This window comes from Lontra canadensis, unplaced genomic scaffold (genome assembly GCF_010015895.1).
Source record: "Lontra canadensis isolate GAN:19392208 unplaced genomic scaffold, GSC_riverotter_1.0 scaffold5, whole genome shotgun sequence".
NCBI lineage: Eukaryota > Metazoa > Chordata > Mammalia > Carnivora > Mustelidae > Lontra > Lontra canadensis.
In genome coordinates, this window is record NW_022630999.1 from 36,928,399 (window position 1) to 36,951,402 (window position 23,004).

The window sequence follows — 23,004 nt, forward strand, 5'->3', positions numbered from 1 at the left end:
GGCATGGGGTCCATAGTAAAGCAGGGGCATTCCTGCCAAGCTCTGAGAAATGAGGTCCACGGTGCTTCTCCTTTAGGGGAACCAGAAAGGGGGACAGTGAGGGGAGCCACTCTCAAGGGAGGTCCCTGAGACCACCCCCAGGCTGGTGATTCTCAAGCAGGACTCCCAGGACCCAGTATAGAGCTTACTCAGCACTATGCTTTATTACAGTGAAAAGACAAGGCACAGTCAGCAAAGGAGAAAGGACCCCGTCAGGCACAGGCTTCCAGTCTCCTCTGCTCATGGAGTCACGCTGGACTCAGCTCCCCCAGCAACGAGCTGTGACATACAGGGAATGGCGTCTACCAGGCAACGCCCAGGGTTCTTACTGGAAGCTGGTCACGTAGGCACCCCCTCCCCGGCATGTACCCACATTCCAGACTCCCAGAAGGAAGTCAGGTGGTCAGCATCACCCGTGTTCTCTGTGTAGGTTAGGCACAGTGAGCCACTCTTACTGGTTCTGGAATGAGCCGGTTCCCAGGCACCAGCCAAGTGCTTGTCTTGCAAGTAGACCTTCCAGAGGTAGCGGTCTCAGACTGGGGGCTTTGACTCTTTCTTGGGCATCTCTTTCCCAAGACTCCTCCAGGTGGGGAGGGCGCACATGTCTGTGTGTCTGTGAGTCTGTGTGGGGCGGGAGGGGAGAGGAGGTAGAAGATGCGGGTACAGATTCCTTCCTCCTCATGGACAAAGGCAGCAAATTGAGGAGAGGAGCTGAAATGATGCCTCCCCCAAACACAGCTGCTTCCTGTCCCAGGACCCTCTGCTGCGGGGCCACTGTGGCATTGGTAGGCCTGGTTTCTCACCCCTATAAGGTTTATAGGAAGACGTGGGGTGGCTTATCTGGCTCTGAATCCCCACCGGCATTCCTAGGGGTACCATGCATTGGAACATGGAGGATGAGTTCTAATATTCCAAACCAATTTTGCTGACCCAATTCTCTCTCTCTCTTTTTTAAATCAACTCTTCTGCCAAGAAAGGGGATTGCGGAATGAAAGTAGCTTAATGGAACTGCTATTTGGGCTGCAGGGCCAGTGTCTCCATGGAGATGGGGCTGCAGGCTGAGTCTAGACAAGGGTTGGCTGGGACGCCGGGAGACGGCTGTGTGCCTCTGACTGTGGCTGTAAGGTGCATGGAGGGCCCCCTGGCTGGACGAAACCTGCCCTACTCTGCTCGGGCCGGCTCCAGGTGTAGCTGAAGCAAATGGGTGTGAGTCCTTCACAGGTGCCTCCTGTGTTCTCTGTGGCAGGTCACAGAGGCATGGCCCCTGCCCTTGGAAAGCTCCTGGTCCAGTGGGGTGGGCTGATGGGGCAAGAAGTCATGACAACACAGATTGCTAAGTGACCATGGCTAGAACCCAGCACCTGGAGGCTTCAGAGCAGCCTCGCTCCTGAGGGAAAGGTCTAGGAAAGCTTCCTGTGTGTCCAGGGGGAAGGCAGTGGAAAGGCATGTCAGTAGCAGGAAGCCTAAAACTTTCAGGAACTAATGAGAGAGAAAGGGACTGTGTGTGTGTGTGTGTGTGTGTGTGTGTGTCTGTCTGTCTGTCTTTGTATGTCTGTGTGTTGGTTCATAGGTTTCCATGTGTGTCTCTGTGTGTCTACATGTGTCAGTATGTTGGTCTGTGTGAGTGTGTGTGTGTGTGTGTGTGTGTGAGTGAGGGTTCCTGGGGCAAGGTCAGCAGAGGGTTCCGGGGACAGGTCAGCAGAGGCCAGATGATGAAGACAGTACAGTGTTGAGGAAAGACAATGTGTTTTGGATCCAAACAGATCTGGCTTCTAGGTCTTGCTCCACTACTGATGGGCTGGAAAACTCTGGCAACTTACCCAGTACCTACCTGCAATCCTCAGGTTCATTGTCTAGAAAGCAGGAATAGCAACCATACCCACTTTCTGGAATACTGGATAGGACTGAGTCAGCTAATATTTGTAAAGTGCTGAGTATCTGTCAATCAAGGGTGTGAGCTCCTTGCTTTCTTCTCTTGGAGGCCAGGCAAAGAGTTTTGGTCTTTGCCTTGATCTAACTATAGTTTATTGGACTTATGTGGAAATGCTGGTTTCTGGGTGTCAGAGAAGTATGAAGGACCCTAAGTTCTGGGCCCCTGCATCAGCTCAATGTCCTCAGATGGCCCTGGTGCTCAAAATCGTAGACACACCGTGTCTGGGCATGAGGTCAGCCCTGCCATGGGCTGAGATAGGACCTGCAGGCACTCCCACGAAGTGTGCTGGGGAATAAGAATATCCCTTTGGAGGCCAGCAGAGATGATGGATGGGGAGGGAAGGCAGGAGAAGCCAGAGAAAAGATTATCCCCATGATCCCCCTTTCTATCTCATTAGTAAGAATCACTGGTGGGACCCTCAGGCCCTTGGAAGCCCAAAGGTAGACAGTGCTGCTCTTGAGGGGCTGTCCGTCCAGGAGCACAGGTCACTGGAGATGGCAACACAGTCTAATACCCGATGGTCCTCGTGCTGCAGAAACAACTGGACCAAACTCAGCTCTGAGGATGCACAATTCTAACAATAACAAAGATGGTCACGATCAATAATAGTTCAGCACTTTCACATTTATGTGGCACTTTGGCCTTTTGCATTATTCATCTTAGTCGCACCTCGTGACATTTTTGTGTACATCAGTGTAATGACTCTGAGCCATTGGCAGATGGTAAAGTGGAGGTCTGTCCAGGGCTGAGAGGGGCCAGACTTGGTATGTGGGATACTTTCTCTGTGATCGTAGAGAGCAGGATGGGCCACGAATGGGTAAAATGGAAAGAAGCGGAAGGAATCAGAATTTATGCGGGGATGCACGTGGATAAGAATAAATAGAAAGTGTGTAAAAACAGACTCGAGACGATGGCAGGATTGTAATGGGTGTTTTCCTCTTGGATTTCCAATGTTGTTCTTATTATAATGGTGCAGCTCACTCTGGATAAAAATAAACTCTAACACAGCTATAGATCTATCAGCAGGATAACATATGGTGAGGCAGCTGTATTTCTGAGTTAGACCTGAGTTTAAATCGTCACTCTGCCTTCATACATGTCCAGTCATGGCCATCTGTAAAATGGGCACATGGTTAGTACCTTCCACACGGAGTTTCAAGGACATGAAGTGATGTGACCCATGAATGTGCTCCAGAGGTGCCAACTAAGGTCATTACCACGGGCTGGGCCTAGCCTGAAGGCTTCATGCATTGTCACGTTCTGTCCTAGTAGCTATCAGTGTCTCTCTCATTTTAGAGATTGGTCAGGGATTCCAAAGGCCAAGCAGCTCACCCAGGTCACATAGCAAGTTAGTGATGGAACTGGGCTTTCCTTCTAGACATTCTGGCTCGAAAGCTCTACTCCATTAAGTGCTTGGTGCTAGGGCCAGGGCCAGAAAAATCAGGATGTCACTGAGGCAGGGTTTATGGAGAATTTGCCATCCCCTTGCACTTGCCACTCAAGCCCTATTGTCAGGATCTTTGGGACAAGCCAGGAGCAAGGCACTGGGTGGCCTAATTTTGTCTCTGGAGGTTCCAGCTGTCACATACAAAAGATGAATGTCTGTCGGGTAGCTCTGTTTTTATCTTCCCACAAAGTTTAATTTCCCCGATGTGAGTGGTTCCATTGCTTTGAGGTTTCCAGGGTTTGCATTCTTCATAAAAAGGCTGGTTTCCTGGGCACTGTGATGCCGCAAGGCTGCAGTACACGAATGTGAATGAAATTCACATTTCTTGCCATAATGAGGGTCCTAGATCAGTGTCTTGGCTCAGCAGACAGCGGGAGGCTTTTGTTCTTCTCCTCTGTCTTCCTAACTCCTGGGATTTCCACATCCAGGTGACATACCCCCTTGAATAAGTTAATAGTACAGATTGTCTTCTTTCATTGCATTATTGCAAGCAAAGGCAGCAGCAGCACAGAGAAATGTTTACCAAAATTCTGTTTAAGGTAGTGGTCAGGGTTGAGAACTTTGGAATCAGATATTCCAAAGTTTCCCTCAAGCTCTGCTGCTTCGATTACCAGGAAGCCTTGGGCAGGCTACTTGGTGCCTCTACACTTCTGTTTGCACAGCTATAAAATGGGGATCATAACTGGGTTTACAGGTTTCCCATGAAAGATTTTAAAAAGATGATATGTATAATGTGCTAGACACAGTACCCTGTACGTTCCAGAACAGTCAGTAAATGACGGCTACTATTGGCTGAGCCCGTGCACCAGGACAACACCAGGCACTTTCGCAGACAATATCTCAACAAATCCTCACAGCAGTCTTGTAGGGTGGGAGTTTTGCCCCCATTTCACAGATAAGGAAATGGGTTCATCCTGCCCAAGGTCACACAGCTCATTGGAGGCAGATGCAGGCTGAGAGCCCTTTTGGAATGGGGTCACCACGGCTGCACAGAACTTCATGGCAGTGCCCGGAATGGTGGGGCCCAGTCCTCCCAGCCGTCAGAGAGAAGCTCTCATCTTTGACGGCCACAGGAGACAGACCAGGAGTTTGCTCCAGAGGCAACTAATAATTCTTCCAGCGTCAGATGAACTTCTCAGATGACTTTATGCAGTGATTTTATCCAGTCAACCTGCAAGGCAGTGAAACAGTTACAAAGGGCCCTGAAAATTCGCTACTGGTAGTGCTTTGTGCCAAAGAGGAGAAAGGGGGTGAGGAGTAGGGAATGTGGAATTTGTGTTAGCATCCCCTCTACCCAGTGCCAGCCCGTGAGCCAGAAGCTGGGTCCACAGAGGCAAACGAGATATGGCCCCTGTCCCATGACACACATGATAGGATGAAGAGTCCTGGTATGGGGCCAAGTGCTAAGTGGTAGAGGAAAGAAAGTGTGATGAGAGCACAAGTAGGCAAGGGAAAGCTCGCCAGGGAAGGCCACATGCTGTGAGCTGGGTTTTGAAGCATGCCTAAGAGTTCACTAAGAGAGGAAAGGGTGCATAAGAGGAACATATGTTGAGAAAAAATGGCAGTCTTCCAGAGGGGTTAGAGCTTTGGGAGTACATGCTTCTCTGTGGGAGTCATGGTGCCGGGCACAGAGTAGATGGTGAGAAATGCTCGCTGCCCAAGGCACTCCCTGGGGAAGGGAGGGTTCAAGGGTATGAAGAGGTCACCACAACAGAAGGAATGCCTTCAGGTGGCCAGCGCAGGTCCTGGTACAGAGCCAGGCAGGGAAGGCATAGCAGGCTGGACCAGAAGGCTGAGGACCATTCTCTGTGATGAGGGAGGACACATGGGAATTCCAGGTTGAGATGCACGAGTGCAGGAGGGCTCAGTGGGCTGCGCGTGTCTGGAGGGGACCATGCGAGCCAGGAAATGGCAGCCTGCATGGCTGGAGGTGGCAGAGACAGGCCAGGCTGAGAAGGACATTACCTGAAATATGGGATCGATATTGTGGGAAGTTGCTCTCCTGAGCAGGACAAAGGTGACCTTGGTCTCAAAGCCCTGTGGCATCTCATCTCAGTGTTCTCTCCCCTTGTCCCCAGTTTCAGCTCCCCTGCTCCTTCCAGACCCCCTAGGACCCAGCTACTCCCTTAATGGGTCTCTGGGCTGGTACCTCATCCTGGACGGCTCTGGCCAGAGTCTTCTTATGCGGGGCTCCCTGGACCACCCTATCCCTGCTATGTACCATTCCAGATCCCGCATGGGGCTTGTTTTAGAATTATTTCTTGGTGACATGCTTGTTCCGCGTCTGACCCTGTCTCTGCCATAAAGTCCTGAGGTGATGACTGTCAGGCAGCATCTGGCTCGTGATAGGCCCTTCATCAGTCCGTGCTGAGTGGTTGCTCTGATGAACGTGTTGGCGGGTAGGAGGCGCCTGGAAACGGGGAGCAGAGACCATGCCCAGCAGGGAGGACTGCACCTCTCAGGAAACCCGAACCTCGAACGAGATTTATTTCTAGTTGCATATTGTTACATCAGGAAGAGAAGCTGAAGGCCATAGGACCTCTCTGAGGTTATGCAAACTGAGTCTGTCATTATGGATGTGCAGCCAAGCTTCCCCATGTGAGGCACTCTTTGGGGGAAGTGGGAGCTTCTTGCTGGGGTCCTCTCTGGGGACCCTTCCAACAAACAAAGCCATGCACAAGAATCCAGACCAGCCCAAAAGTCCCCCGTCGTCCCCAGGGTCAGCCCCTTGCTCCTCCCCTCTCACATCACCCTGCTCACCTCCTAGGCACTTCTCATACAGTGCACCCCTTCCACCCTCAGGGCCCCATGTCCAGCCTCTGCATTTGGGGCACGCCCTGGTGCCTCAGCCTCCCCACTGGCCTCTCTCCCTCCAGCCATGCCCCTGCAAACCTGCCTCTACCTTGCCTCCAAGACATCTCTCCAAAACATAGTTTGTATCCCGTCACTTCCCTCCTTAAAACCTTCAGAGGCTCCCTATTTCCCTGGAGATAAAGTCCAAGTTGTAGCCTGGTCTTTCCTTGCCACCTACCTACTTCCCCAGACCTCTCTCTCCCTCACTCATACCCTCTGGGCCAGCCATGTCAAACCGTATGATGTTTCCAGAACAGCCCCAGCTTCCTGTCCACGGCAGACATGACTTCTCTGCCCAGAACCTTCTTCCTTCCCTATTCTGTTTTCTTCCCCAAAGTCACTTCTAACATTACCTCCCCGAGGAGAACTTCTGTGGTACCCTACCGACCTTAGGCCCAGCAGTCCCCTGAGCCAATGCCCTCAGTCACGGTGTTATCCCTGGTGAGCATGTACCCATATCCATCTGTCCAGCCACACCTCACCCTATAGGCCGTGAGGCTTCAGGGAGGGCCTGGGCTTGACTCACAGCCCCATATTCTCTGACCTCCACAGGGTCTTAGGTCTTAGCTGCAGAAGTCATCAAGATTCAGGACAGGGAGACAAAGCCTCCTTCCCTTGAAATGGCCTCTGCTCGGCCTCGTTCCAGGTCTCTTTAGCTTGGCTCAGCAAAATCCCTCAGTGGCTGCACTCCCATCACCCCTCTCAGCACCAGACTCTGGTCTCTGGCGGTAGTACAGGGCACCCTGCCCACCATCTATGTGTCACAGTCTTCTCAACCCTGTGGGCACATGACAGCCACCTTGGGGCTTGAACCCTACCATTGGAGGTTCTGCTGTAGTGGGTCTAGGGCAGGTGCAGAACATTAGGATTATTTAAAATGCTGTCCAGGTGACTCTAAGAATGTGTAGCCAGCTTGAGAACCACTCACGCCTAGTCATCCTAGAGTAGAGGTCCTTGTCCTTTGTTGGATGTTACAATCACCCAGAGAGTTCATAAGACTGCCCATGCCCCGGACCTACCATCCCTGACCCAGTAAATGAGAATCCACTGGGCAGTAGCAATCTTGGCATCAGCACTGAATCCTATAGAATCTTCCCTCCCTCCCTGTCTCCTTCCCTCCCTCTCTCCCTTTCTTTGTTCCAGAAACATTTACTGGGCTTACCTATCAAGGTCTGGGAGCACTGAGGTGGATCAAATCCTGCCCCTCCTCGGTGGGGGCTTAACAGGCCTTAACTCAGAGCTGTTAGGAAGGGAAGAGCCCCTCCCCCCACTGCTCCCTAAAGAGTGGTGTACTGGGCCCTGCCCTGGCTCCCAGGGCCGCCTCCTCTTCATCAACCTGCTGCTTTCCCGGGGACGCCCATGCTCGGTCAGCCCAGAGACTGGGTCTCTGTTTCGTCAGATCACATTAGAATGGGGGCTCTCTGTGGGGCTGCCCTGGACCCTGCACGAGGCTGGCGGTAGTGGCAGACCGGGGGCTGTGGGTCTCTGCTCTCTCCTTGGCACACGTGAGTTCCGCAGCCATCCTTTGTCTGCGGCTGCACCTGTAAGCGTGTCTGTGTCTTGGTCCCACGCATGGCTCTGGGGACGGCATGCCAGCAGGACTTCAAGGTCCTTTTGATGGAAAGAATCAACCTGGGTTCTGGGCATTTTTTTAAAAATGCAGATAATATTCACGTATCAAATTAACTGAAGTGAAAACTTGAGTGCCATTTATTGCATTCACAACATTGTGCAAGTACCACTTCTACCTAGTTCCAGAACATTGCCCTTGCCCCAAAAGGAAACTCTGTTCTCCTTCCGCTTACCCCCAGCCCCTGGCAACCACCACTCTGCATTCTCTCTAAGAACTGACCTATTCTGGATGTTTCTATAAATGGAGTCATATAATATGTGGCCTTCTATGTCTGGCGTCTTCCACTTAGTGTGTTTGCAGGGTCCATCGGCCTTTGTAGTATCTACTAGTACTTCGTTCCTTTTCACAGATAAATAATGTTCTATTATATGGCTGGACAGTGTGTTGACTCATTTATTAGTCCATGGACATTTGTATTGTTTCTGCCCTTCGTTATGGGGAAATCTGGGTATTTACAATTCTTTACATCTATACTCCAAACATCTACTGACTGGTATTCTTAGGTCCTTAGCATTAGCCTGTGGGCTGTGGTGGTCCCCTTCCCTGTACTAATCAACTACTATCTTCAGGGTCCCTAAGGGGGTGTAGGCATATGTGGGTCATCTCTTGCTCCAGCTTCCAGCCTCCACTGACATCTCCAACTCTCTCTACATCCTACCTGGGTGATTCCAGTCCCCTCTCTGCACTGCCTCACCCCACCCTACCCGCACCCCAATCTTGGGCAGGAGGCTGGTGCTTGTGCAACAGACTGCAGCCGAGGGATTAGTGTGCAAATGAAGGGGGCAGACAGCCCACTGTGCTGACAAGAGTTTAGATGTGAATTTTGTGTGTCGCCATCTGAAAGGAAAAACTGCTTTTTCTCCATCCTTCCACAACACTTACGATATCAAATGTGCAAGGTTTTCCCTGCATCAGGTAATTCTCCAATTTTCTCAATGGATGGTGACTAGATGTTCTATAATTTAACTCACCCCTGGCACTAGCTGCTGGAGCTAGCTCACACCTCCCAGGGAAGGGGTCCATCCCACAGGCTGCCCCAATTCAGATGCCAGTCTCAAGTCCCGGGCTGCATCTATGCTCGTGACCACTGGCCAGTCACTGGCAATTCCTGCCCCTCCCCCTCAGTATTAATAGTTTGCTAGAACAGCTCATAGAACTCAGGAAAGCACTTTACTTAATCTTACTGATTTATTACAAAGGATACAAATGAACAGCCCCCTGAGGGCATACGCAGGGAGAAGTGTGGACAGGTCCTGGGCACTGGGGCTTCTGGCCCCGTGTAGCATAATGGGGTAAGCCATACTCCTAGCATATGGACATGTTCTTGTTCACCAATCTGGAAACTCTCTAAATCCCTTCAGTTAAGATTTTTATGGAGGCTTCATTACATAGGCATGATTGATGAAATCACTGGCCATTAGTGATTGAACTCAATCTCTCCCCTCCCTGTGGGTGAGGGGGTGGGATGGAAAGTTCCAACCCTTTAATCCCATGGCTGGCCTCCCAGCCCCCACAACTGGCCCCCCTCCTTAGAGGCTTTCCGAAAGTCACATTATTAACGTAAACTCAAGTATGGTTGGAAGGGGCTCGTTATGAATAATAAAAAACACTTCTTTCGTCTTTATGGATCTGGGCTATTTCAGGAACCGGGCACAAAACCCAAATATTAGAGCAAAAGATCCTTCTAGTACTCCTATTATTTAGGAAATTATAAGGGTTTTAGGAGTTCTGTGCCAGGAATTGGGAACAAGACCCAAATATATATTTTCTTCTATCATAATAGCAGACTGTCCTAAAACTTCATACACATGGCACACAGTATTTCTAATGGAGGGGGTCTGCCCATCAGGTTTGGACGGACACCTCCTATTTCCATCTTCTTCTTGTCCTTTTCAAATGCCTCCCACCCAGTATTTAAAGCTGCCAGCAAACAACTCTGTTCATTTGGAGCAACATAAACTTCTGTGTTTTCTGGTCCTTATAAACCACAACCTGGGGTGGGAAGGAGATGGGATGTGGACACCCAAGGTTGATTCTATTTTTTTTCTGAAACAAAAGAAACCTCCTCTCCATGAGGAGAATTCTGCCATGTTTCTGGGCCAACTGTCTCAAACAGCTACCTGCTTTTCAAAAATAGCATGAAAAAAAATCTGTGTGTAACACTAGGTGCCCCATGTTATGGGGATTGCCCTACCTCTTTGTACACGGGGTGTGGGATGGGGCCGGTGCAAGCCTGGACACGCCTTTGAAATTAACCATCTACTCCTTTCTGGTGAATCCTGTCTGTTGAGTCTTGTATTATTTTTTTAAAGTTTGCTCGTGGGTAATGGTTAGGAGCTGGGCTTTCACTGTGAGCAATTCGGAGACCATTAGATGCTTCTGAGCAGGCAAGAGACGTGCCTTGACTTAGATTTTGAAAGGACCTCCCTGGTTGCTGCAGGCACCGCATCATAGGGGGCAAGAAGGTTGCTAGTCAGAGGCTGCTTGGGGACTGCAGGTGAGAGGTGCCGATGACTCGGCCGGGCTGGAGACAACCGGGAGGTCAGAAGCCATCAGACTATGGGGTATTTTCAAAGACAGAAACCATAGCTTCTATGGAGGCCTGGATGTAGAATATGGGAAAAAGAGTTGAGGATGACTCCAAGGGGTGCCTGGGTGGCTCAGAAGGTTAAGCCTCTACCTTCTGCTCAGGTCATGATCCCAGGGTCCTGGGATCAAGTTCCGCATAGGGTCCTTGCTCAGCAGAGAGCCTGCTTCTCCCTCTCTGTCTTCCTCTTCCCCTACTCCAGCTTGCTCTCTCTCACTCTCTCAAATAAACAAAAATAAAAAATTTTTTAAAAAAAGGATGACTCCAAGATGTTTGACCTGAGTGACTGTAAAGGTGGACTTGGGGGAAAATGTAGGCACAACAGATGTGGGACGGTGAGGAGCAGGGGATTAGTTCAGTTGATGTTTCTAAGGTGCCTACTGCATGTCCCAGTGGGGGTGAAAGGGGCAGGTGTATCTGAGGTTGGAATCCAGTAGTGCTGAGGAGGACAGTGGTGATGGAGGGCAGAAGCACCAGAAGTGACAGGTGGATTAGTGATGCCCCCCACACACATTCCTTCACCCCCTGCTCAGGTGCACAAACACAAATAGGAAACATGAAAAACAAAAACAGGAAAAGTAAATGAGGGGGGAAATCACACCTTGGTGCCAAGAAAGAGCTTCAGAAAGTATCTAGTAGAAGAGGGAAACTGAGGCCCAAAGAGTACAGGCAGTTTGTTCCAGGTCATACCACGAGTAAGTGACAGAGCGAGGCAGAGCCAGTCTTCGGGCCGCAGGCTGCTGCTGCTCTTTCTGACACACCGTGTTGCCCACCAGCTCCAGGATTCGAAGGCTGCCTGTGTGCCGGGCTGAAGGCAGGTAGGGCCGAGGCTGGATGACTGTCAGCGTTGTTTCCCTCTAGGTCACCATTCTCGTCAGCCTGGCCCTTGCTTTCCTCGCCTGCATCGTGTTCCTGGTGGTTTACAAAGCCTTCACCTATGACCACAGCTGCCCAGAGGGATTTGTCTATAAGGTAAGGGGTTTCTGGCAGGTGAGTGGCCCCAGGTGACTGCCAACCTCAATTAAAGGGTTTATCAATGTCTTCTTTTCATTGGCCTCCAAACTCGGGCAACCTCCCTGCAGACTATTGAGAATGTGGTATGTGTCTGGCAAGGGTTTCACGAAGGATTTCATTTCCTTCCAGTAGGCAGTAAAGTTCTTCCTCCCAGATGGTGCTCTCCGGAGTCTGGAGTAGGAGGGGGTCCCGCTTCAGGTTGGAGGTCAGCGGTCAGGGAGAGCTCGCTTCCACCCGAGAGGGGCTGGTCCATCCAGAAACCTCTGCCTTGGCACCTGTCTTCCTGGTTTGATGTCTGATTCCCAGTTCCTGTGGCAGGAGCGGTTCATTTACTGAGCACCTATTAAAAGTCACAACCTTTTCTAGATATTTTCATAAACATTATCTCAACCAAGCTGTACACACATTTTGAAAAAAAGGTTTTATTGTCCCCATTTTACATGTGAGGAAACAGGGGAAGAACGTTTGGATGAGAGAGTTTTCCAAATCAGCACATTACATTGTCAAGTGAGGGAGTTAAATGGGGGGTGTTCTGTCTTAGAAACACGCGTCCTTCAGTTCTGCTATGTGGCTTCCTCAGACTCCATTCCTGGTAGTTAAAAGCTGAGGTTCTCAAAGAAGCAACAACTCTCAAGAGGGGACAGTTGATGATGGGGACAATGGATGATGATGTGTTCACACAAGGGATTTCTGGGCAGCTGTGAAAATGGGTGGGGAAGGTCTCTAGAACCGAGCCTGGATTATCCTCCAGGTTAATAATGAAGAGGAAAAAAATGCTTCCCTTGTGTGAGGAAAGGGCTCGGAGGGGGAGGGATATTTGTTTCTATTTTCAGGAAAAATTCTAGAAAGATCAATGAAAAAGCTAGGAAAATTGATACTCAGTGGGGGTGGGGGAGGAAGGAAAGGAGTAGGGGAGACGGGGAAGAAGAGCAAGGCTTCTCTGGAGACCTCTCGCTATCCATTTGTCCTTGGTATCTGTAAATGTCTGGCATATCTAAATAATAAATAACCACAAGTCATTCCTGAAAATTAAAAACAAGCTTGACAAAGAACCTTGCTCTGTATAATTTGGGGATGTCGGCGTACAAAGAAAATAAATATTCCAAATGAGCAGAGTGCATTGACTGTTCACGCACGTAGAATATATTCTAAGGATTTAGAAAGAGGAATCTTAAAGTTGATTCAACAATCTAACTGTTGGTCATAATATTCATGTTATTTTGTGACCATTTGATGTATGTTGTAGGATAACGCATATAGCAATTCTAACAATGTTTGTTGGGAACCAAAGATTTTGATCAGAAGAGTTACAAATAAAAAAAAACAAAAAAACAAAAAACAAAAACAGACAGCCATAGGCTGCAGCAATGGCCCAGAGAAGCAGCTGGGGGAGGGGTGAATGAGCCGGATCAAGAGGTCTGGGGGGGGGTGGGAGGGATGGGGGGTCAGGAGTGCCCTCTACAGCCTCATAGTCACTGAGCAGAGGACTGTGGATTAGTATCAACCTCAGGTTTCTTTCTCTCTTTTTTGTAAATGGAGGGATAATTGACATATAAACATGTTAGTTTCAAGAATCAATGTGATGATTTGATTATTTGCATATATGTTTAAATGTAAGTCTAGGTAACATCCATCACCACATGGTTACAAAAAAAATTTTTTTCTTATGATAAGAATTCTTAAGATCAACTCTCTTAGCAACGTTTAAATATACAATACAGTGTCCTTAACTATAGTCACCATTGTCCATGACATCCCCAAAGCTTATTTATTTTATCTCTGGAAGTCTGTGCCTTTTAACCACTTCCACCATCTTCATCCCCCCACGCCCCCGCCTCTAGCAACCACCAGTCTAGCCTAGGGTTTATTTTTTCTGGTTTCGAGTAGGCAGCAGCTTTGAGGCGGTGATGGTGATGATGTTGGGGAAAGAGCGCTGAGGGCCAGGCCCAGGCCAGGTGACATCCCCTACCCTCTGGTTCAGAGCCTCTTGTGGCTGAGGCCCCCAGATGGAGTGGCCATGGGGCAGGGTGGGTTGGAAGCAGTCCGCTGAGCTCCCCCTGACTCTGTCTCTCTCGTCCTCAGCACAAGCGCTGCATCCCGGCCTCCCTGGATGCTTACTACTCATCCCAGGACCCCAACTCCAGAAGCCGCTTCTACACGGTCATCAGCCACTACAGTGTGGCCAAGCAGAGCACCGCTCGGGCCATCGGGCCGTGGCTGTCGGCGGCTGCTGTCATCCATGAGCCCAAGCCGCCCAAGACCCAGGGCCATTAGAGGCCCACCCCCAGCCAGAATGGGGGGCCCAGCGAGGGGTCCCCTGATGGCTAAGCCAAGCTCCAGTTACAAGACACCACTGTACTCCCGGGATATGGGGGTGGGGGCGGGGCCGGGGTGGGTGGGGGGGATCTCACCGAAATTATCGTGCACTGGAGTTGTCTGAATTGGTATTTCTTTTCGTCCTTTGGTATTGTTGATTCGTCCCCAAGTCAGGATTATGTACAAAGGCATGTTTCGTGTTGACTGTTCCCATGTAAGATATTTTCAATGCCACTGCTTATTACTTGTTAGGAAAATGTAAAAACAGAAAAGGAAACAAAATGAACAAAGAAGGACTCAACTGGCTGCATTTGGAAGATGTTGGCGGGCCGTGAAGAGCACAGACTCTGGGCTTCTTCAATGAGAAGCGGTAGCCTCCGTGGGGGTTTTGGAAGGTACAGGGAATGTGAGCGATGCAGGCTGGGGCTACGTGGTGGGCCTCGGCTCTGCAGGAGGGAAAGACAGGCAGTCCGGACTGGCCTCGTTGGAGAGGAGGGCTGATTTCGGCGTTGTTAAGCCTGGGATTCACAAAACCTAAAGTCAAGAGCACTCACCATGGGTGCGTTTTGCTAAGCTAGCCCAGATCACCATACGGGAATCTGAGCTGGGGCTTGGGCCAGCGCCTGCGGCCTGGGGAGGAACAGGTTCAGTCAAACGCTGAGCAGCAGGCAGACTTTCTCAGTCTTTCTCTTGCGTGTCTAGATCAACACCGGGTGCTGCCTATGTTGAAGAGACAGCAGGGCAGGATGGGGGAGAAGGAAAAAGAGGCCGCAGGACAAAGCAAGGCGTGGGACAGGCGTATTGCATGTGGCCAAGCTAGAAGCACAGGCACCACATTTTAAAAGTCTTGTTTGTTTGGTGTTTCCCAAAGTGCTAAGAGCCATTGGAGGAGTAGTGATAAGGGTCATAGCTGGGAAGCTCAGGTGACAGCTAGGGAGACTTTAAGACTGGGTCTGCAACAATCCCAAATCACCCATAAAGGAAGCTGAAAAATGTGACCGTCTTTTGCCCACATGTTGGACTGACAGCCGTCTGACAAGCACCCAAAGTCCCCGATCTAGTTCTAGAAGCTGACTAGGGGGCAGCGTCTGGCATTAACCAGGCCTCTCGCTGTGGTGGGATGCCACCTCCCCCCGATCAGGCACTCCCACCTGGTTCTCCGGCAAAGGTTTCTGGGAGGCCCCCTCTGCAGGATGTGGCTCCAGGCTTGCATGGACAGAACAGGCTGGGAGAGTTGGTTATTTGAGATGTAGTACTGTTTCCCCATGAAGCCCGACAGCCCGGATAACAGACATTCTCTCCTGGCTTGCTATGTTACCGAACTCATTGTACACAACAGCTGGGTAATAAGACTAGTATAGCTCAAACTATCCTGCCAAACGCTATCATCTGACTTTCCTCCTCCCACCCCATCACCTCGAGTCACCTGTAAATTCATTTGTCATCCGAAGCGGAATAACAAATCGTCCCTAGCAAAACCGCTGAGCGCTTTATAATTTTGTGGTGTATTTTTGTCAGTAGGTAGCAGAGGCTGAAGTATTTTTTGGTGTAATTCTTGAACTTTTCTGACAGGAAACAAATAAAGATAGATGTGTCTGAAATTCTTGATCTTCCTTTGCAACCTTCCTCACCTTTTGCTCAGTGAGCTTGGTGGGATGCTGCCGGGGTCAGAGATCTCTGTCTCTAAGGTTAGGGTGGGCTCTGGGGGCAGAGTGTCTTGTGAGGCTGCGGCTGGAACTGGGCTGTGGGGGGACCTCCATCTTCAGGCAGGTGGGCCCAGAAATGATACATCTGGCCACAAGGCCATGACCCCCTGAGTATCTGGTGAGCGCCTGCGGAGGGCCAGGCTGTGCTGGGCACGGAGCACTCAGTGATGAACAAGGCATAGTCACCACCCTGACATCTGGAGATGGAGTTGGACATGGACACAGATGCTGGCAAAAGAAGAGTCTGAGGACGCCACCGGTGTGACACAATTGACTGTTAGCAAATAGCTTGAGGAGGACGGTGATGAGTAATCAGTGGGGTCCTCTTCATAAGTAGCTTTGAGGTTTATTATAACCATGGCAGGGGGTCGTTATTGACCCCCATTTCACAGATAAGGAGACTGAGGCTCAGAGGGATGGAGAGGTGCCCTAGGGCCATAGCAGATGAGCTGGGATTTGGACCCCGGTCTTTTGGGAAGGTCCTTTAGGAAGTTCCTTTGCCCTGCCCCCCCAGCCTTCTTCTCTAAGACCCTGAGCCACCTTGTCAAGGTTATAGTTCATTTCCCCCAAAAGTCAAGTCACTGTTACCATAAAAGCAAACTAGCTCACTCTCAGCCAAAACTCAGTATCAATGATTAATGTTAAGAATAGCAAACATGTGGGACGCCCGGCCGGCTCAGTCGGTAGAGCATGTGACTCTTGATCTCGGGATTGTGATTTGGATCCCCCCGACCCCTGCCCCCAACCCGGCCCAAAAAAGAATAGCAAACACATGAATGCCCCTTGCTCTGTGCCGGGTACTACATGGGTCATATAACCCTCCATCAGCTCCATGAGGTAAGCAGCCTCATCACCAACGTCACTGTCAGCGCACTGTCATCCTCATCCCCACTTTGGGATGGAGGAATGGAGGCATGGAGCAGTGTGGCAGCCTGCCCAAGGTCACGTGGTTGGGAAGTGGCTGAGCCACGCTCCCAACCCACAGGTTTTAGGACTAGTGTTCTAACCACGGAGCCATTTAACAGTAACCGTTCACCCCTGCATTTTGCTTGGTAGCTTATGGTTTGCTTTCACAGTGCTTCTCAAACCCAGATGATAGGATGTTTGAGGGAAAGGCTGGGATTGACTCTGGGCATAGCTGGAGGCTGAGGCTCCAAGTTCATTGCTACACTGAGGACTGTGGCCATTCATGCATGCCTGGCGGGAAGAAGGAAGCTAGTGGGGCTCCTGCCCTTTGGGGCGGCCCACGCTGCTGAGTGCTGGCATGAGACGATCCTACCCGCACCCACGGAGCCCTGGAATTCAGCCTCTCTTCAGGGCAGGGTGAAGCCAGGGCAGGGATCTGGGCGGGCAGCCCGCTCGTGGAGGCAGGCTGATCCATATGGCCAACGTGTAGACACCCACTATTTTTTTCAATTACACAAAGTCAACTAAAGACTTAATGAACACATGTTCAAACATTCTGTCATAAGTGGATTTGCCACTCCATTGCCTCAAAAAATAAACCAAAGCCATCTTTTCTGTGGAAGGAACAGGCTATGGGTATGTGACTGGAAAGGAGGGAGACGGTGGGGGCTAGGTGTTGGGCGACAGATACTTCTGTTTTTAGGGGCAACCCTGGGCCATATGCTATGCTTGGTGGAGTCATACCTTTCTCAGCAGAAAAAAAAAAAAAGAGGATACTAACTCTTCTCACAAGACCCAAGGGGTGGGTGATTAGTTCTAGAAGAGTTTAACCAGAGGGGGTTTGGTCGGGGAAAACTGCTCTGGTTTTTGGAGGATGGGGTTTTGCAGGGATACCGCTGGCTGAAGGAGAGTCAGGGGAAGACAGGAAATCATGACATAAACAGCACCTTGGTTCATGGGAAAAGCTCAGTCTGTGGCTTTTGCACGCTTGTTAACCTAGTCACTGACACAGGGGATCGCTCTCTTGAGAGGCTTTCAGCTGACAGGGAGAGAAGACAGACAGAAAGTGTGCAGGAGAGGTGGAGGGGAGGGCGTGACAGGGTGGCTGTGAGCCACGGGTCCATGGAGGAACGAGCCTTAGAACTGGACCTTGAAGGACGGCTTGCATTTTTGATGGAGGGAATTCAGGAGGGTGGAGAGAAGACGCCACAAAGCAGCACTCCCAGGTAAGGAGACCAGCATGACAGAAGCGCGGAGGAGACAGGCCCAGAGCTGCTCTTCACACAGGCTCTGGGAGGTCCCCTCCAAACCAGAGCTGGATGCAGAGATGACATGCCCAGGACAGAGCTGCTGCCCGCCCCTGCGGCTTCCCGGCCAGGCTTGGGGGAGGGGAGGCAGAGACCTGAAGAGACCATTGCTGCATCTGGGGTGGCGGGGGAGAGGCTGTGATGGCACCAGAGTAATCCCAGCAGGCAATCAGGCCCGGGGGTATGTAGAGAGATGTACATTCTTCTTGGAAAATCGAAAAACTACCTGCCGGAACTGCTGTTGATCAATTTCTTCTGCTCCCCTCACCCCGACATCGGGTTCGAATCTGACTGGGGAGTCATGTGGAGGAAGAGAAAGAAGAAGAAGAAAATAAATCCCTGATCATTTTTCCAAGAAGCACACATCACCGCCTCTTTAGAAAAACAGTGCTCCTGAACGGTTGAGGGGAAAAGACTGGTTTCCATGGCAACATCAATGTCATTCCCCATAGATCAGCCTCAAATCTGGCACAGCGGAGGGTTTATCGGATTCTGTCCCTTCGTCAGAGATGATCTGCTTCTGAGAACCCAGACCCAGAGTTCATTAGTCAAAGTTGTCCTCAAAGGCAGTCTTGCAGTCTCTGGACACTCTCTGTCTCTCTCTCTTCTCTCTGTCTTTGTTTTTCTCTGTCTCTGCCTCTCTGTCTCCTTCCAAGGGAAGGATGTCCAGAGGCTGTGGACTGAATTGATGTAGTTTATATTTCAGTTTGAGGCCCCAGGTGAGTGCTGGGCTGGGTGTGGGGGACAGAGGGGGAAACAGAGTTCCTGGGAGGGGCACAGCGTCCCCATGCTGTCCTTCCTGGACCTGGGGCCTCAGCTAACTCCATTTCCCCCTCCCAGCTTCAGCCTCTCCGTATTTAAAATGGGAACAATAATTGTACCTAACTTTTTTTTTTTTTTGCCAGAATTCGAAGAAATAATACTTAAAGATTTACCTATGGGTGGTATTCAACAAATTATAGCCACCATATCTTGAACAACTCCCTTCCTCAGACTCCGTTTCCTCATTTGTCAATTGGAATTATTTATTTAAAAACAAAACAAAAACAAAAACCCTCCCCTCACAGGATTGCTGTGGTTTAAAATAAGGCAGTGCTGTGACATGTCCTTGACCCAGAAAGTGGTCACCAACCACCTGCCCTTAGGAAGCCCGTGGGCCCCACCCCTTTTGTTCCAGGCATCCCTTACCTCGTCACCACAGGTGCCCTAACACAGACCACATGTCCCCATTCTCCTCATGTCTTCCAACAGGTTTTCATTTGTAAACTTAGTCACACAAATACATCATTTTTCTTTTTTACAAATATATCATTTTTAAATGATAACGTTCATTTAGGCCATTTTGATCAAACTCTTTACATGTATTTTTTAAATAGGACTGAACTACAGGCTTTATTCTGATTTCACCAATTTTCTACTGAAATTCTTTTTCTGTTCCAGGATCTGTTCCAGGACCGCACATTGCATTTGGTTGTCTCCTTAGTCTCCTTCGATTTGTGGCAGTTCCTTGGTCTTTCCTTGTCTTTCACAACCTTGACACTTAGAAAGAGGGCAGGTCAGGTGTTTGGAAGATTGTCCCTTGGTGTGGGTTTGTCTAATGTTTTCCACAGTTACACTGAGAATATGACCTTTTGGGAAGAATTCCCCAGATGTGACTGCTGTTCTCAGAGCCTCAGTTCAGAAGGGGCATAACACTGATGTTAACCCTATCTTCATGTTAAGTGGTATTGGTTTGCCAGTTTTCTCCATTGCAATGTTACTATTTCCCCCTTTGTAATTAGTAAAAGTTTGGAATAGATACTTTGAGAATGTATAAATACCCCGTTTCTCCTTAAACTTGCACAGACTAATTTTAGCATTCATCAGTAGATCTTGCCTGTAGCAATTATTATGGTAGTGTTCTAATAGTCATTTTCTATTTTCCCCATTTCTTCTACATTTAATAATTGGGTTCTTCAGTGAAGAAGGGTTGTCCCTTCTCGTTTATTTGCTGATTCAATCATTTATATTAGTAGGGACTATATCTTAACATAGTATATAATAGTATATTTATTTATACTTATAATCAAATACTATCAGTATTTATTTGTTTGCTCAAATTGTTTCAGCTTTTGTCATTGGAAGTGCTTTCGGGTTAGCTCCTGTGTTCTTTTACACATTTCACTTTTTGGGTGGGATTGGGGGCACTTCCTTATTTTTTGGCACCATAGCATGTCCCAGGCCCATCTTGTATTCCCTTTACCAGACCTGGAATCAACCATGTTTCCAAGGAGTCCTGGTTCCCTTTTGAGGAATGGTATTTAGAAACCAAGATCTGGGTGTTAGGTGTGTGTATTTCTAGAAAGATGTCATTGCTGCCAGACACTCTCAGTGGGCAGAGTTAGGAAGCTATAAATTTATATGTACTCATATGTATATCTCTATCTCTGTCTCTTTTTGTCTATCTGTCATCTATCTACCATCTACTTATCTTCTGTCCATCTATAAAAATCCAACAGACATGAATTTATTTTGATACCTCTGTTTCTAGTGCAAAACCAAAAGTTTCATGCTAGCATCCCTTCTTTGCTTGCTTGTAACTTCTGTCTCTGACAGTGGAAAATATGACTCCGTTATCTACCATATGTTTACTGAACTTATTTGTCTCTAGTACACAGGTGAAGTCATTTCAGGTACATGCATTTTTTTGACATTTAGAATTTCTAACATCACCGGAGACAATTTTCAAATCATTAACTTTGTGTTTTAGAGTATATCACTTTCCTTTGTGCTTAATTTGCAAAGACTCAGAGGCAGAGCCCTTTGTTTTCTGAAGGTTAGCACTTTAGGAGGTCAATGCCTTGTGTTATATTTAAGCTGACTTTCCCAAGTCCTCACACCTGAGAGTCAAAATGGGTCTTATAAACAACAATACCTTCAATGTCATAAACACATGCCTCCATCCACTCATGGAGGATTCAACTTCTCGTAAAGACCTTTCTCCCCGGCCCAGATAGAGCCTTATGTGTGCTCGAGGACAGATGTGAAACTTCTGGGCTCTTCGGAGCTCCATAGGTGCCCCAGATGTTCTCAGACACCGATGGGCAGGTCCGCAGATCCCCTAGAGCCAGTGTGGGTGTGTTTCTGCAGGCTCTGGTGGAGTAAGGGAAGACGGTGTTCTCTGCCCTTTGAACTTCACCTTATTATCAGGGACCCACTGCAGGACGGCTTGTGCCTCCGACAGAGTTTTAACCAAAATAGCTCTCTTTATTCTTTAATTGTATCCTCAGCACTCCTGCCTCCTCTGTCCCCTGGTGTGAATCCACGAGGTCTGCACTAAAAGACAAATGGGAGTAGTGTGCTTGGGTGCTAGGGAAATGGCCAGCAGCCTAGATGCTCCTGTCCACATTCATGGCCAACTGTGAATCGTTTGTGTCACTCTCTCTCCTGGGATCCACTGCAGCCAAGGCATCTCTCCCGACACCCGTTCTCCATACTCCCTCTACATCTTGATTTGATGTTGTTGGTGACAAACATTGCTGGCTCTCTAAAACGTCTCATGACCCCCTCCCAGAGCATAGAGTTATCACCAGGAGGGCCTTGGCTGGTGAGGGGTCCTCTTTCCCAGCCCCTGTCATATCCAAGTTGACTACACACTAGTTTTCACCCTTCAAATGTAAGTGGGAGGGATGTGTGTCACTTCTGGGTTGTCACTTTCAAACAGGTGATGGGGCTTCTCTACTCTTCCCACCCACTCCTCCCCTGCAACGTCTTGAAGACTCTGCAACGTCTTGAAGCCGAGGACTCCCAGGACTTGGGGTAATGGAAAGAGCCTGAATTCCTAAATCTCCATGTGGAAGACAAACACCTGCTTACGTTGGGTTGTCCCCTATGAAAACCAACTTTTATGGTGCTGTTAACGAAAGTTTAGGTTTTATTTGTTATGGCAGAAAGAAATGCCCAGACCAATACACAAATGAAATCCATTTTCCATCTGGACACCATTACCTTCTTTGGGGGTTGACTGTAACAGTGGCTAGGCCTTACACTGGGCTGGGCTCAGGACACCAGCTCCATAATCCCTCAGGTGAGCTCTCTACAGAAAGCTCCCCAGCCTCCAAGCTCTCTCACCCATCAGGCACATTCTAGTTCATGCTTCAGGAAGCAGACATGACTTGTTCTGTGAAGTCTTCCTCTCTCTCTCTAAACTGGGTTGGATCCTCCACTGCTGTGCCCCCAAATCCTGTATCACAAAGGTACATGGTCTATTTTTATCATCAGGTTCCTTATCTGTGGACTCCTGGTTAAACTGATGGATGAAACACGTCTCTATGTCAATGACTCCTACATGTCCATCCCCCATCCTGGTCTTCCCTCTGAGAGTCACACCCGCATGTGTCTTTTCCTGTTGACCCTCTCTGACTGAAGACCCTTGCCTGCCCCTCAGACTCAACATGCCCCCCAAAACCTTCATCATATTTTACATAAATATGCCTCATTTTTCATGTCCCTTAAATTGGGCGATGACTTTATCAATTTTTCAGCTTTCTAGACTGGGAACCTAGGGATCATTTTAGATACCCACTCCCAAGCCCCCACCAAATCTACCAGCATCTGGTCAGTTCCTAAGTTCTGCCCATTTCACTTTCAAAGTGTGACTCGATTCTGCCCCTTCCTCTGCCAGAACCTGTGTTCATGTCTCACTCACTTCTCCCGGGCACAGCCTCCCAGTCTCCCTCTGTCCCTCTCAAGAGCTTGCATGGATCCTGTCATGCTCCTGCCTGCAGTCTTTGACTGGCTTCTCCTGGCCCTCAGGATTAAACCCAGCCTCTTTGCCTTGTCATCAGAAGCCCCTTGCAGCCTAAACCCTGATTTCTTGTACCCCCTCATGTCTTCCATGGACAACCCACCCCTACCCCCCACACTCAGTCCCGCCAACCTGGCCCTTCACAGCACCCACAGCCTCAAATGCCCTTTGAGCTGGGAAAATGTTTTGGAGATGAAGGTTTCATTCCCCCCCCCCCCTTTTCTCATCCTCCTCACCATGGCTGGTTGAAATAGGTAATTGTCTTCATGCTCATTGTGTGGGAAAGGGATGTAGTGGGGCCTGAAGCAGAAAGTGCCTTCCTGACCTTCTTGCTTTCGTTTCTAAAAATCTATACCTCAGAAGGAGGTAGTTCCAGCATACAGATGAAGGGTCTTGAAGAAACACGGAGAAAGATTTGTCTTCTTCCAGAAAAGATCATCTGGGCTGAAGAGAGTAGGAGATAAAATAGACAGTTTT

General features: G+C 49.3%; 1 protein-coding gene across 1 annotated transcript in view; it reads left to right on the top strand.

Annotated features, from left to right (window-relative positions):
- The window catches only part of NSG2 (neuronal vesicle trafficking associated 2), a 50,995-nt gene extending 36,896 nt beyond the window's left edge, over positions 1 to 14,099 (top strand). Inside the window, exons 4-5 of the mRNA XM_032851841.1 lie at positions 11,354 to 11,464; positions 13,589 to 14,099. Of these exons, the coding sequence (XP_032707732.1) occupies positions 11,354 to 11,464; positions 13,589 to 13,780 (303 nt within the window). The 3' untranslated portion in view covers positions 13,781 to 14,099. The remainder of the gene's footprint in view (positions 1 to 11,353; positions 11,465 to 13,588) is intronic.
- The last annotated feature ends 8,905 nt before the right edge of the window (positions 14,100 to 23,004 follow it).